The sequence below is a fragment of the Hydra vulgaris genome, chromosome 02, assembly GCF_038396675.1.
Source record: "Hydra vulgaris chromosome 02, alternate assembly HydraT2T_AEP".
Taxonomy (NCBI): domain Eukaryota; kingdom Metazoa; phylum Cnidaria; class Hydrozoa; order Anthoathecata; family Hydridae; genus Hydra; species Hydra vulgaris.
In genome coordinates, this window is record NC_088921.1 from 33,258,146 (window position 1) to 33,274,933 (window position 16,788).

Here is a 16,788-nt window from a genome sequence, read left to right on the forward strand (position 1 = left end):
TTTTTAACTTTAGAAAAAATATTCTTTATTTGGGCCCACCTTCTTTTTTATTAATTTTGTAATGGTAGTTTTTCATAAATAGTTTAAGTTCTTGTTTTATTGAAGATGCTGAATCAAAAAATAAAAGTAAAAAAACAAATCAAAAGTTTATGAAAATAAATTTTTATATTAATATAGTCGAAAATGTTTGTTAATAATCTGAATATAGTTTTATCATCTCAGTTTTTTTTGTCATCATGTTGTTGTAATGTCAGTTGTGTTGCATTTTAAAACCTTAATAATTGTTCTATTATGTCAGTTGTGTTGCATAAAACTTTAAAAATTGTTTTAATTTTAAGCAAACAACTATTGAGTATTATTCAGTTTCTCATCATGGAAAAGAATAAACAGGGATCTGTTGTAAATAAACAAGAAAATAAATGTTATCTGACAACATATGATTTTTTTGCTTTTTTTGAGTCTTTTGAAGATATTGCTAAATATTAAAGAGAAATACTTAAGTGGAGAACTGAGATAAAAATATCAATGTTGACTAGAGTTAGTTAACTAGAGTTAATTGCTGTTAAACTAACAACTAGTTAGATGCAACTCATTTAATGCCTATAACAAGCTAAAAAAAGGTATTTATAGCAATAATAACTTTTTTTTTTTAAATTTGTGAAAGTGTCGAGAACAAAAATAATGAGATTCTTCTTGGCTCTATTTTTTGCTATTTTAATGTTTATGTATATATATTTATCTATATTTAATGTTTATCTATATTTATGAACTTGAAGTCTTGACTCTAAAAGTTTATTTTAGAAAAATATCTAACAAACCGTCTCTTGGGGAAAAAAAGAAAAAACAAGTTGAAAATGGATATATAAAAAATTTGCAACTGTTCTTGATGACACTAAATTTGATCTTGCAACACTAATCAACATAGAAGTTTTAAAGGAGATTTAAACTAAATCTGAAAATATAGACTTTCTTGTTAAATGCAATAAAGAAAAAATTTAAAAATTTTTACCAATGGTAGCAACTTTTCCAATTTCAAAAAGCAAAATTTTAAAGACAAAGTTATTACATAACCAAAAAAGATATCATAGCATACCATGATGTGGTTGAGTATAGCATACCCTGATGTGGTTAAGTAAAGCATACCCTGATGTGATTGAGTAAAGCATACCCTGATGTGGTTGAGTATAGCATACCCTGATGTGGTTGAGTATAGCATACCCTGATGTGATTAAGTAAAGCATACCCTGATGCAGTTGAGTAAAGCATACCTTGATGTGGTTGAGTAAAGCATACCCTGATGTGGTTGAGTAACATTGAATCATTGAGGGTCATTTAGGACTTACAAAACTTTTATTACTGTCATGAATATTAAAGCAAACCCAAAATGGTAAAAAAAAACTAGTATTGGATAATATTACCATGACAAAAAAAATTGATTTTGCATAACCTTAAGGAGCTCTATGCACCATATAAGTTAAAGTAACTTCAACCATAAAAAAATTAAAAGTCAATCAGTTTATATTAAGATTGTATATCTCTTATTTCATGATGAGGTTTGGGCAACTCCAAAAAAAAGCGAAAGTTAGTCACTATAGTGACAAACAAAAAAATGAAAATGCAAGTCATGGTGACTAAGGTGCATTAAAAAACAACAATCTTTAAAAATTGCATTGCCTGAGTTCTAAATATGTTCTTTATAATAAAACAACACCAGATTTTAAAGTTTTTTGAATAAAAAATATTTTTAAAGGTGCCCCAAGACCCTTAAACATTTAAATGGTCCCTAATATATAAGTAAAAAAAGTTCTTTAAAAGTAGTCAACCTGGTTTTTTTCAAAAAAAGCAAAATTATGTAGAACTAATTGTTTCCTATAAAAAATTATATTTTAAATTTTTTTCATAAAAACTATTTTAAACTAAAAATTAAAAAAAGTGCATTTTTACAAGTTTTTTAAGATAATTTTTTTCCTTAATATGTTTTTTATAAAACAAATATGATTTATGAAACTTTTACATAACGTCACTTTTTTTGAGTACCAGATTACCTACTTTTGAAGAACTTATTTTACATATTCATTAGGGACCATTTGTATGTTCAAGGGTCTTGGGGCACCTCTACAAATATTTTTTATTCAAAAAATTTTTAAATCTAGTGTTATTTTATTATAAAAAACACACTTAGAACTCAGACAAGGTAATTTTTAAAAACTATTGTTTTTTGATGCATCCTAATGGTGAAAAAAAAAATTATAAATTTATTTAAAGGATGGTAGACTGGTCGTTTTCTTCAGAACTTTAACTATTATTAAAAGCAATGCTACAAAATTTATAATGAAGAATTCAAGCCCATAATATAAAAAAAAAATTTTGTATAAAGTTAAAAACAAAATACCTTTATTATACTTTGAGAGACCAAAGAGCATGCTAGGCCATATTTTATATAAATATGGCTTAGCCTTAGTCCTTTTCAAATCTGAAGGATTTGGTGAAAAGACTGTCATGCTTTTAAATGGAACTACCCAAATATGCTCAATTCACATGTATCTAAAATTTACCATACTAATACAAAAACAATTATCATACCAATGGAGCTGTCAGAATAAGTAACTTAGTGATTACTAAATTTATAGTGTTCTGTCCAATGGTAGAATCTCTCAATATGCCATGCGCCTAAATATTAAATTTGAACAAGAACTGATTTTTACCATTAATTACATCTACTAATAACAATGTAAATCACAACTACACCAATTAAATGACAGTTAATCCTAATAACACAAATCAAGTAATAGTAAATTACAATTATAGCAACAAAATATAATAGTACATATAAAGTTATATATAACAGATATGTAACTTAATGATTAATAAATTAAAGTTATACAACATAAAAAAAACATACAATATTTGCTAGTGTAAGAGCATATTGTTTAGCTGCCTCAACTCCATAGTACTGCATCATCTTTTGATCAACAGCTAGCATTGTTTCAACTGTTTGCTCCCCATTTTTTTCAGATATAACACTTCTTACCCATCGCACATGTGGTTTCTCTTTTATAAAAAAATAATTAACATTACCTATAATATGAATACTTATAATTATACATTATCACCTTTATTTATATTTTTAACATTTACTGTATTTTATCAGTATTTACAATAACTAAATGAATAAATTACATAATATTTAAGTTTTTATTTTTATTTGAAAAAAATTAAAACATGAAAATAGATTCAAAAATCTATGGCTTCCATACAAGAAATCAAACTAAAAGCACAAAAAGTTGTGTAAACAGATCAATTAGTTTATCGTACTATTTATAGTACCTGAATTAAATATCTGACTGTTTAAAATATTCTGAGTATATAACATGTTCATTTAACTGCAACACAAACTTAGTGAACGCTTTCTGTAAAATTGTTGTTTGCCAATTTTTTTCCTAACATTTTTGCTTTTTTTAAACAATTTTTAGGAGCAGTGTCGCCATTTTAATTCAACAAGAGTTAAATCCTAATTCCACAAAGCTTAGGTTTTGACAATGTTGTTGTTAACTAATATGCTGCTACTATGGTATTTCTCATATTGTGTGATAAATTAAAATGTAATAAACATGTAAATCCGAAAAATCCTAGTTTCTCATAAAAAATAACAAAGGGTTTTTTTACTTTTATAATAGAATTTTAAAAGGTTTTTTTATTATAGTCAGTCCTCAAAATTCAGGTCGGACAATCTTTGCTTTACTGAGGCATACAAGTGCCAACCTGAATATCTAAACGTTCTAGTATAAAATATCAAAAATGTTCTAGTATAAAATATCAAATAAAAATAGAAAAAATAATAAACTGTATAAATAAAAATGTAAATATAAAAATAAAAAAAAATAAACATTAAATAATTTATGTTTAATAATTTAATAACTTAGTTGTAATTATTATTAAGTAAAAAAAATCATCAGAAAAAAACAACATAAAAAATATGGCTAATTAAAAAAAACATCAATTTATTAAAGTAAAATAAAAATACTACAGCATAGCAATCATTAATTCATTCAAAGCAAGTTATTAAAAAAAGTCATTAACTTGTTCAAAAATTAATAAAACTTGCTTTTCCATTTGTCTATTGTCCTCTTTCCTTTTTTTCCTTAAAATTAGCAGCTTAATTCATTTTAAAGCTATTAAATCATAATGTTATTAAGTGTTAAATACTTTTTTTTTTTTTAATTATATAAAACGATTTCAAACAACATTTATATTGCTAATATGAGAAAGTTTATAGATAAGAAAATCTTCATTAAAGCTATTTTACAAATTGTTGCTAGTAGATATGTGATTTATCACTTGATATTTATGTTATGCAATATTATGTACAAACTATTATGAAATATAAGTCTACTCTCTATGAGAGTACTTGGTCTATTTCTGATACATCAAAAAGTGTATAAAGACCTTTTTTTATATATGAGAACTAATATACATATGTTAGTAATTGTTTTAGGAAACGGTTCTTTCTTTATATTTATCTGTACTTCTCATTTTATTCCAGCATTACTACATTTAATTAGTATGTAAACTATACTAGAAAATGCAGGTATAGGTTAAAAATTTATCACAAGATAAAAGACCTAAAAACTTATCCTAGGATAAAAAACCAAACTAATAGAACTAATTGATAAAACTAAAAGTAATAAACTTGGCTAATAAAATTTTATTCCTTCTCGTTGATTACAATTGAAGCCTTATTCTACTCCATGGTTTTCACCTTCTTGTGCACTTTCTTGTTATTCTGCTAAATCTAATTGTAATCATTTTTTTCATATTTTTTAAAAGATCAACTCTCTTGGGAATAAACGCCTTGCCAGAAATTAATGTAAAAAGGTGCTGTTCTATACTTAGCTCCACTATTCTCAGTTTACTAAATCTCATATCTTATCTCAATAGTTAGGCTTTGGAGACTTAGAAAAATTCTTCAACAACATCATTAACAAAGGTAAGTTAAACATTTTATCTCTAATTCATGGTACTGATCCTCTATTACCTACATGGTACTGATCCTCTATTATAGACCTCTATTACCAAGTATTATGAACTATTTGCAAATAACTTTTCTTCTAATTTTTACTCTTGAATGGTCCAGACAACATTCCAGTTAAAAATTCTTAAAAAGTATTCTCCAGAACTTTTTTCAATTCTCTCTAAACTATTTAATAAGTGCATGACTAAGTGCATGACTGAATCTTGTCTTGCCTTCCAATTTTTACAAACTCTGGAGAACATTCTGACCCCTCCAACTATTGTCCAATCAGTCTTCTATCTGTTATTAGCAAGGTCTTTGAGTCTATAATCAACAATATATATGTATATATATATATATATATATATATATATATATATATATATATATATATATATATCCAATCAGTCTTCTATCTAATATTAGCAAGGTCTTTGAGTCTATAATCAACAAAATATATATATATATATATATATATTGTTTTGTTTTATTTCATTATTTATTTATTATTTTTCTAACATCCCATTTTGAGTCAAATGACCGTCGGACAGTCAATACAATTTTCAATCTTCTCACTCTAACTTGATAACTTGCTTGACAAAAAATCAAGTTCTCTCTTTGATTGCTTAAAACGGGCAGTCTTAAACCTGAGCTTGTGAATTTTTCAAAAAAACTCAATTGTTTACTGCAAACAACTATCGCAATACTGTCAACATTCCTGTTTTGATGAATGGCAATCCTCTCACTGAGTCCTCTTCTTTACATCTTCTTGAATTATTGTTCACTACTGACCTCTCATAGAAACCATATATATATAAGATGAAGCAGGGTCTCCCATTGTCATAAGGTTGCATCTCTTTCTCTTTCCTACAAGTACTATCATTGCCACTGCTAAAAGGAGCTATCATCTTTATCTCCATCAACAAAAAATCATTCTCACTAAACTCGTTATTCAGCAAAGTCACATCCTTTTACTGTACCTATCGCTACATGCTCTAAAAACTTTTATTTGTCTAGTTTTTTACCACACACTTCAATACTTTGGAGCTTTCTCACATCTTCATGTTTTCCCTACTCATACAACCTACAACTTTTCAAGTCTTCTGTCAACCATTTCTTTACTAATTTACTTTATTCTTTGTTTTCTTATAACTCCTAACTTAATGTGAATCAAAATTTTGAAAAAAATTACAAAAGTCAAGTAAAAATCAAAACCTTTGCAGTAGCTGAATGCAGTTTATGGATATACTCGCCAGCTGCTGGAATGTCTACTAAACTGCTGGAATGTCTACTAAGCTAATATAATAACATGTCAAGTAAAACTAAAATAAGTAAAAGAAAAAAGAAAAAAAACTGATTGAAAAACAACTATTTAAAAAAAAAAGTACTTAATTTATTTAGAGAACGCTTAACAGAATAGTTAAAACTTAAATAGTCAAAATTTTTATATGGTTAACAAAAATTCATTCAATAAAACAAATTAATAACAAATAAACTTGCAGACTGCAAAGAAACATGTAAACAAAATGCTAACAACCCTTTTTCCAATTAACTGGTAAACAATAAGTTATGCAGTGTTTAATCCCTTAACTGTGTCTGACAGACATATCCGCCTTTCAAGGGTGTAGCTCTACATGTGTCTGACGGATATATCCGTTTATTGGAACTGTAGGCTTATATGTGTCTGACAGATATTTCCGCATTTTGGAACTGTTGCACTGTTTGTGATTGACGGATATTTCTGTTTTTTACATGAGTTAAACAACAGATCAGATATGATAAGTTAAGATATGATTATGTAATAGTTTTTAACAAAAGTATGGTCTTCATTTTATACTCTAGAGTTTTTCAAAATATAGCTAATAGCTTTATATGACAATGCTTTAGTTTAGTGGAAAAGTAAACATGGCTTCGGCTAGAAAATCTTACTCTAAAAGAAGTAATTATTCTGTTCAAGATCTAATTGAATACATGGGAGAAAGCGATGAATTATCTGATATTAGTTCTAATGATGGTTCTTCTAATAAAGGTTCAGTTAAATCTGTTACAGAAGAAGAAATAATTTGCTCATCATAAGCAGATGATGATAGTGAAACTGGCCTTGTTGATACTGATGTAATGCAATTAGAACAAGATAATACAAACGATGAACCGAATTGGGTTAAAATAGACGGTTGTAAAGCAAATTTTGCTAAATTTGAGGGTAATCCAGGACCTCATCCAAGTTTTATAGTTAGTAGTCCTCTTACTATATTTGAAGCATTTGTAACAGACAACGTCGTTGATCTTATTGTCGAGCAAAGTAACCTTTTCGCAGTACAATAACGTAAAATTAATATAATTAAAGATAGATCCCGAGTTCAAAAATGGATACCTTTAGTCAGAAACGACATCAGGCTCTATATAGCATTCATTTTATATTGTGGAATCTTGTGGAAACCAACAAATGCAATGTATTTTTCAACAAACCCTCTGTTTGACACACCACTAATAAGAAAAGTATTGTCTTTTGATAGGTTTTGTCTTATTGAGAAGTTTCTTCATTTTGTTGATAACAGTAGTTTTGTTGATAACAGTAGTTTCTGTAAAAAAGCAAAAATTAAACCGATCTATGACTACCTAGTAAACAAATTCAAAACTCTGTATATACCAAAAATTATATCAATAGGCGAATCACTGCTGCTTCGGAAAGGTCATTCAAGCTGGAAGCAATACATTCCAAGCAAGCGTTCCAGATTTGGAATGAAGTCCTTTGCATCATGTGAGTCAGCTACTGGTTATATTTAGAATTGTTTTTTGTACACTGGTAAGGAAATGACTGACAGTTTTGCTCCAGCCTTGAAAAAATACAAATATCAAGCTACTAAAAATGTTATTACTCTAATGGATAATTTAATTGGTAATGGCTATTGTTTACACATTGATAATTGGTATACATCTTATGAAATTTGCAAAGTAATGCTGGATCATAATACTGATTGCATTGGTACATTACGTAATAATCGCAAACAGTTACTGCAGGATATAAAGAATGCTAAAATTAAAATTGGTGATACTTTAGTTCGATATGATACTAAAACAAATATAATGTGTACCAAATTGAGAGACAAGAAAGATGTGCACATGCTGAGTACCTGTGTTCAAAATGATACAATCACTGTTAATAAAGCTGGCAGAGAAAAAAATATTCCTCTAGTGATACATGAATATAACAGAAACATAGGTGGTGTTGACCGATCTGATCAAATGTTGACAACATATGAATCCAAAAGAAAAAGACTAAAAAAATGGTACAAAAAGCATTTGATTTGCGTTTGTGCATTCAATGCAAATATTATAAACAATAAGTTATCACCTAATATCCTTACAGTTTAGAGAGTCCATTATCAAAGAGAGCATTGTTAAATACCATGAATCAATCGAGAAAAAAAGAACTTGAGTATTACCTTCTCCTTTAAGATTAATAGAGCACCATTTTGTTGATGCTATGCCAGCAACAGAAAAAAATATGAAACCAAGAAGAAGGTGTGTTGTCTGCTCTGAAAACAAGATTAGATCAGATACCCGATATATGTGTCAAGACTGTAATGTTGGTTTGAGTGTTGTGCCTTGTTTTAAAATTTACCATACAAAAGAAAAATTTAAGGTTTTTGTAAATAATTGAACTTTTGTTATTATATTTTAAATGTCTTACAAATCTTTGTTTTATTTTTTTGTTGCCTATAAAATTTAGTTCCTTGATGATATTATCAAGAAATGTTAAATGCAATTAGGTTTTTTTTTTGTTTGTTTTTTTTTGTTGCAATTTTCGGCGTACTAAACAAAAATTAGTTAAACAGTTTAAAGAAATCGTTAACAAAAATATTCTTCCGTAAATAACAACGCAATTTTTAAAATTACGCCACAGTTAAGGGGTTAAAGAATTTGCCTTATTCTAGAAACATTAGTGTAATTTAGTAATTTAGGTAAATTTAGTATACATTTGTCTTTTCCTGATTATACACTTTTAGAAAATCAAATTTTAAAGGTTGTCATCTTTCAGATTTTCTCTATGTGATAGTAAGGATGTTTTATTTGTTCTCAAGGATATTTGCAATATCTGTTGTCAAGGAGGTTTGTCTTGAAAATTTGATAAAGGGTTGAGAGAGGATTATAAAAACAATAAAAAATGAGTAGCACCCTCAACTGTAGTAACTCCCTTGGCCTTGGGGAAGTGAATAAAATTAAAAATATATATATTTAACTTCTAGTGATATTATTATAACTAAATTATATCAACTATATATTATTATTTTTGTTTATAAAAACAGATTTAAAAAAAGTTGAACCAAAAGTTAATGAGGAAAAACCAAATTTGAAAATGAGCCAAAAAATAAAAAAGAAAATTATCAACAAACCTACTAATCCACAAAATCCATCTATTTTAGTTTTATTAGCTTTCCCAATTTCAGAATATTTGAAAAAATCTTTTAGAATTTCATTGCCATTTCTATGCAAATCATCATGAAGATCATTAGACAACCGCTTTACAATGTGCGCTTGATTTTGGAATTCATTCTTGTTATTTGATAATGGCTCAATTGTGTACTTCCCAGTACTTGTCTGTATTACTCCATTCTAAATAATTATAACTTAGTAATTACTACTAATAAAAAACAACAATTATGTATTTGTTTTATAAAAAAATATGTTTAATATATTATGAAAATTAAATTATTATTTTTTTGTTACAAAACCAGCTTCATTTTATTTTTAACAAACATTTTGATAAATAGAAAAATACTTCTAACAGGTTTTTCAATGATTACTCAAAAAATAAACCTATAATTAAAATATCTAACTTTTTTCTTTTTTTTATATACATTTATTTTGCTGTTTAACAATAAATAATCAACATATATATACAAGAAAAAAAAAATATGTCCATAGAACAAAGAAGACAGTAAAATCTTGCCAACAAGCACCATTATTGTTTATACAATAAAAAAATTTATAAACTTTTCTTTTTTACAATGATCTTTATAAAATAAAGAGTCAAACAGACATTTTTTACGTCACTAAAAATGACATAAAAAAAATCCTTAATTTTTAATTTGGGCAGCGCCCAAATACAGTCGGCCCTGTCGAATACGGTCTAAAATAGCAACTGTTATTATATTCATTGAAATATTTCCTTATTCAACTGAGGTACTGATTTTTCACCTTAGTTCAATAAGGTATCAATTGAAATTATCTACACACAAAACATTTGTAAGTGTCAGTAGATCAATAATATTGTCGTTTACTTGTTATCTTGCCAACCTTACATTTACGGAAGCACAGCATGCAATGTTTAAATCATTTGAAAGACAACATTGAGTCTATGTTTGAGGTCAAGATTCTGAGCATTTTATTTCATGTAATTATGTATTTATTATTATCAATATATTTCAAAATATTTTTCTATTATCATTTTCAATTTTAACTTTAGTTTTTTGTTTCTGAAATTTAATTATGATAATTGATATTTAATTATGATAAATAATATTTATTGCATGATAAATAATTATGATAAATAATATTTATTGCATGAATCAATATCTTGATCTTTCATAAAATAAAACTTTATCATAAAATTCAGTTTTAATAACTTTAAAAAATAAGTTCAAAATTTTTTGAAATTGAAGCACAAGTTCAAAATTTAATTTTTTTTTTCCTTTTTTTTTTAAGGACTAACTTTTTTAGGTTTTAATACTTTCTTATGTTTTTTCAAAGACAAAACTTAACACTAACCCTAATTTCTATTTTGAATTTTATAGATTTATTTCTATAAGAATTAAATCTTTAAGATTTAATCAAAAAAGGTTGAACACTATCATTAAAAGACATTGCAATCCTATTTTTACAAACATAACATTTATTCAAAATCTTTGTGTTTTCCCCTAAATACATTGTTCCTATAGATACCAAATCATTTGTTGCCTAAAAATTTGTATATGCAGTGGTGTACACTGGATTTTTAGATGTTTGAGTTTTGACACTTACTGGCATTGTGCAAACTCCAAGTTTTTGTATGTTTATGCTTATATCAAAAAAAAATGTTTTGCAAAGAATTGGGGTGATTGGAGCTTGGGAATAAAAAAACCCTAATTTTTGGGCCCACCCAGCCCTTAACGTGAGAGCAACAAGTTTATAAAATATTTTCTTTACTATTTTTATCTAAATTCATATTCACCAACAAATTTCAAGTTTCATGCAATAATCTCTTAGTGTTCAGTTTTTATGACCTTGCAATGTTTATAGCCCCCTCAAATTGAGGGGGGTTAAAACTTTATATGGTCATAGTTTTTGAAAAAAAAGAGATTATTGCATGAAATTTAAAATTTGTTGATGAATATGAATTTTGATAAAAATAGTAAAGATAATATTTTATAAACTCGTTGCTCCCATGTTAAGGGTTAGGTGGGCCAAAAATTAGGGTTTTTTTATTACCAAGCTCTAATCACCCCAATTCTTTGCAAAACATTCTTTTTTAATATAAGCATTAACATACAAAAACTTGGAGTTTGCACAATGCCTGTAAGTGTCAAAACTCAAACATCTAAAAATCTAGTGAACACCACTGATATGCTATATATAATTCCTGTTATAATGGCAAATCTAGCTTATAACATAAATTAAGAAATATAAAAAAGACAAAAACTTGCATATTTACAAGCATCTTCTAAGCTGACAATAGTTTTATGCCAATTTTGATAATAAATTAAATAAAATTAAAACAAAATTAAAAATTTATTGGATGGCAAAAAAACCATATGTAAACAAAGATATACAATATCAAAGTATGTGATATTAACAAGGATTTCTCAAGAATTTCAGCTTATAGGTAGTATTGTTCAATGTAGTGTTCATACTTTTATTTACTATGATTTATGAATTTGCTTTCCTCCTAAGTACCAATCTTTGTGCTAAGTACTAATCTTACTATATAAACATCTGTTTATTTTACTTTATTTGTATTGCTTATCCTTCTTCACCAAACTTTTTTCCAGAAGTAATTTCCGGTGGACATAGATTGCTCAGTCTAATTTTTTTTTTTGCTCATTTAAGTTCAAGCAATTCAGATTTCTAGTATCACATATAACAAAAAATATACCTTGAAACTGAAACTCATTGAAAAAATTTTTGAGGATTTTGAAAAAGTATCATTGTGCTGTTTAAAGTTTTTGAATAAACTTTATAAACTAATAAAAAATATACTATAGAAAAATAAAAAAAGCCACCTATCAATGAGAAATTCAAATTTTACAGTCAAAGCAGTTCAAACATTTAACTTTGATAATCTAAAATCTTAAATTTAAAAATTAGAAGTATTAGAATATTTTCTCTTTTGCACTACAATTTTTATTAAACTTAAACCATTATTTTGAGCTTTGCAATGAAATGCTTTTTACTTTTTTTATTTTGTCTTTAAGTCCATATATAGATGATTTAATTATGCCAGAAACTTGAAAATACTTATTATATTGGTAGCATCAAAAACTTGCTTGTTGTTTTTAAATTATTTAAGTAGCGAAGAAATCAGATCTTATGGTACTAAGTTTACAACTTTGCATTTTAAATAGTGTTTTTTAAGTTGACAGCATTATCAACAATGCTATATTGTCAGTTTTTTGTTAGAATGATTACAACTTGGCATTTTGGTTTGTTTTGATGTTATTTAACGTATTGATCACTTTTTCAATGTTGCTTGAATCTCTTGTATATTTTGTTGTCAGAAATCAACTTGTGTTTTCACCATTTGATCTAAGAGCGATATTTATATTATAACAATTTAGAGAAATATTCGTAAAAATATTATTAACGTTTTCCTTAATTCAATTATCATATTAAGTTAACTTATTGATACACTTGCTTGTAGTAGAGCTAACAAGAATCAAATGATGCATGACAGAGCTAACAAAAATTATTGTTGATCTTTGTGTCCAGAAGAACTTGTGTTAGTAGTTCAACTTTCTGACTGCAATTGGGACTTGATATTTTTTCTTTAATTTTTTATAAAAACTTATGTTGTTTTTTTTATAATTTATTAGGGAATCTTCATGGAGCAAATCTTCTTGAATAGAACCTTTTTGGTTTGAATAAGATTTATAATTAATTTATATTTACTTCTTTTATGTTTATATTTACTTGTATTTAAATTTATATTTACTTTTTTTAGTTCTTAATTTTGCTGGGAACTCTGCTGGAAGCTTTAAATATAGTTTTTTTGAATGCATAAATTTATTTAACATTTTAAATTTTTTTTTATAATTTTAACATTTTTATAACTTTTTTTCTACATATGAGAAGCATTTAATGTTTTAGAATTTGGTTGGGTGGTTCTCTCAGTTTTTTTTTTTGTTTTTTTTGTTTTTTTTGGTAGCAAATAAGGCCTAAAAGAACTGTGTGCTTTGTTTTTTAGTTTCTTACCTACTATTAAAATAAAATATATGAAAATATACTATAGATCAAATTAAACTATCCTTATTATTTTAAATCATGATTGTTTAAAATGTTAATCTGTTGCAAAAAAAATAATACATGTATTGTAAAAACATTGATGAGAAAATTTTTGTAAGATTTATAAACAGTAAAATATATATTAGAAACATAAAATATTCAGAATAAGAAAGTCGAAGCTTTACAGATCAAAGCTTTTAAGTGATCATACCATTACATTGGTAATTAATTTGAAAAAAAAATTAGAATTAGGAAAATTACGTTTTTATAATAAGTTTTTTTTATAAAACTTTCAAAAATTGTTCAATTTTTTATAACAAAATTCTTTAATATATATATATATATATATATATATATATATATATATATATATATATATATATATATATATATATATATATATATATGTATATTAAATATTTAATTAAATATTTTATCATTTACTTAAACAATTATTATTAGTAAATGATAATGAAAAAAATTACCAGTCCCTTGCAAGTTGATAGCGACACTAAACTATTATTTTCTTTGTCCAATCGCCCAGAATAAAAACAATTTTCTGTTTGATAGTTTTTATTAGATTGATTATGCTCTCCAATAACTTCAACATGAAAACTAGGTGCTAATAATCGTTTATTTAGCAGAAGGTGTGCTTGAAAGCTTCTTCCCAAAGCATTAAACTGGACATTTACTTTTGATTTATCTAGCTCTGATTCTTGTCCATCCGTTAAACTTCTTCTTTGCCTTCTGTCTGTTTTTTTGTATAAAACTTTAGGATAAACAATCTCTTGGAGTGTATCTAAAAAAAGCAGTAAAATCAATAATGAGAAAAGAATCCAGGATTGTTTATAAAAAGCTCAAATAAATGATCCAGAACATTTGTCTCTAAGAAAAAGTAGAACATTTGTCTCTAATAAAGTGACGAAAGCTATAAACTGTATGCTTCCTCAAAGAAAATATTGAAAACTTCAGATTTCAACTTCTTGTGTATGTGTAACATGCAATTCAGTTAATGCAAATAGTTGCTTAGACTTATGTAAACTCTCACAAATTAATTGTAAAAAAACTACACAAGATCTACTTACAGTGAAAGAAGAAATAATATGCACATCAATAGAAATTAGGATAAATATGTAGATGAAAAATATATAGATAAAAAAACTGGAAAATTCTGATTATATGATAAGTGTTATCTATGTTCCTTATAAGTAACTTAAAAAGCACTGCTTCGTATGACCTAGAAGCATGAAAAGTATTTAATCATTTTATGGAAATTTCATATGAAAATAGACTTTGTTAAATTCAAAAATGCTTAACAGAGGAAATATCTTAGATATTTTTATATATAAAATATCTTTTTTTCTCTTTTTTTAATATAATTTAATTGATTGATTGCAGTAATTTGTTGATTAATCATTATTTACTTAAATATTTTTCCCACATTAAAACAATGCTTTTTTAAAAGTTTAAGTAAGAGCAGACAGGTTAAATCACTTTTTTTTTTGGTATTACAAAACAGTAGTTTTCTTTTATTCTACGAGGTAAATATGAGAATCATGTTTTTTACAAACAAAAAAAATGTTATTTTAGTCTATGAAAAGAAACTTACAATCATTTGCAAAACAATTGAATAAACATGCTGCAAAAATCTAAAAATAAAGCATTTGTTGTAATAGTTAATATAACAAAACTTGATACTATAAAGAATTTAATAAATAACTTCAATTATATTTTTTAATATTTTACAAAAAAAAAATTGCTACTTATAAATTTGTTATTTATAAATAATGGGGTTGTAAATTTATGCATTATATGCTAGATATATTCTCACTTGGCACAATATATTAATACGCAATTTCTGCATTGTCTGTCAACCTAAAATCTTTATATATTTAGATTCAAAAAATGTAAATAGAAAGTTTAGATTGATCTACAGTTCCTCATTTAAATTCAAGTACAATTACAGTAGCTGTTGCCTTTATCGTTGCAGTAATTGTCGTTGTTAATGTTATTGTTGATGTTATTGTCGTTAATGCTGCTGTTGTTGTTATTGATGGTGATGTTATCGTTGTTGTTGTTGTTGTAATTGCTGCTGCACGATATTATGCCAATATATCTTATAAATTTTCTTTGTTTGTAGCAAGCTGATATTTTTCTTAAATTTCACAAAATAAATTCTTTTTCAATGCAAAAACACGAGTACCACAACTAAAAAACGAGCATTGTAACTTAAATTCAAGCATTAAATTATTAAGCACGTATAAGTTAGAGTCAGTATTGCATAGAAATCCACTAGCAAAAAAGCCGAAAAAAAGCTAAAATGAAATGTTTTAAAAAAAAAAAGGTTATAAATAATAATACAATTATGAACTATATCCAAGAATCGTGTCCAAAAATATCTTTTCAAGTATATTGATATTGAAGTATTCGAGACACACGATAGGTTATTGCTTGTTTTACTTAGTATAATTTATTGATATAAATGCGGTTAATAGCAGTAATTTGCTGCTTAATCGTTGTTTACTTCATTTATTTACAAACTGAAAGCACTCAAGTCATTAGCCTACGCTAAGCTAATCATATCGGGTTGACCGAGCAGAGTTCTGCAATCAATTAAAATAATTAATCTGATTTATTTACAAACAATTAAAATATTCTTGTTTCTGTAAATCTGTCTCGACTACGATAACTACTAGCGTTAAGACAAAATTTAAAAATACTTATGTTAAAAACAATCTGTCATAGCATATTTATTTACTGAATGGTTTTAACTTTTTTACTTTCCCAGTAGGGCAATACACAAAGAAATTAAAAACAAAATTGTAAGAACGTGGTTTAAAAATGCTTAACAGTGTTTTACTATGAAAAGCGAATAGAAACCACTGCGTTTAATTAAAGTTTATTTTCAATTATATTCGGTTGCGAGCTTATAATAACCGAACCAATGATTACGAACTCAAGCGTTGAGGTTTTATTAAGAGTTCGAACAAATATTTGTGTTTATCCTAATTGTCTATAATTCAAATGTTTTCATTTGAAAATAAATTGTTTTGTAAAATTAATGCCATATTTCAAATGTTAAATTGGTTGTGAAGTTTTAATTCAAAACCAGATCTATAAAAAGTTTGTTAACAATTTTATGATTCATTTTTAATATCTAGGGATTGCAGCAGCTTTTTTTAGTATTTGATTAACTTTCAGACATAAAGCAAACTACAAACTTGAATACGTTTATGCTTGTATCAGATGAGAATGCTTTGTAAAAAATTGCAGTTTCTGGAGCCTGGGAAAAATAA

The 16,788-nt window shown here is 26.2% G+C and overlaps 1 protein-coding gene across 8 annotated transcripts in view; it reads right to left on the reverse strand.

Moving 5' to 3' along the window:
* LOC100208687 (A disintegrin and metalloproteinase with thrombospondin motifs 6) overlaps positions 1-16,289 on the reverse strand; it is a 60,260-nt gene extending 43,971 nt beyond the window's left edge. For 2 of the 8 annotated variants that reach the window (XM_065790650.1, XM_065790649.1), the window contains exons 1-7: positions 15,854-16,233; positions 15,324-15,700; positions 15,102-15,141; positions 13,978-14,291; positions 9,409-9,628; positions 2,903-3,051; positions 2,584-2,670 (exon numbers count right to left, since the gene is read on the reverse strand). In XM_065790650.1, the coding sequence (XP_065646722.1) occupies positions 2,584-2,670; positions 2,903-3,051; positions 9,409-9,628; positions 13,978-14,291; positions 15,102-15,141; positions 15,324-15,356 (843 nt within the window). In that variant the 5' untranslated portion in view covers positions 15,357-15,700; positions 15,854-16,233. Of the gene's footprint in view, positions 1-2,583; positions 2,671-2,902; positions 3,052-9,408; positions 9,629-13,977; positions 14,292-15,101; positions 15,142-15,323; positions 15,701-15,853 lie in introns of those variants that run through there. The other 6 variants (XM_065790654.1, XM_065790653.1, XM_065790652.1 and 3 more) reach the window with 5 other exon arrangements.
* Between the last annotated feature and the right edge of the window lie 499 nt (positions 16,290-16,788).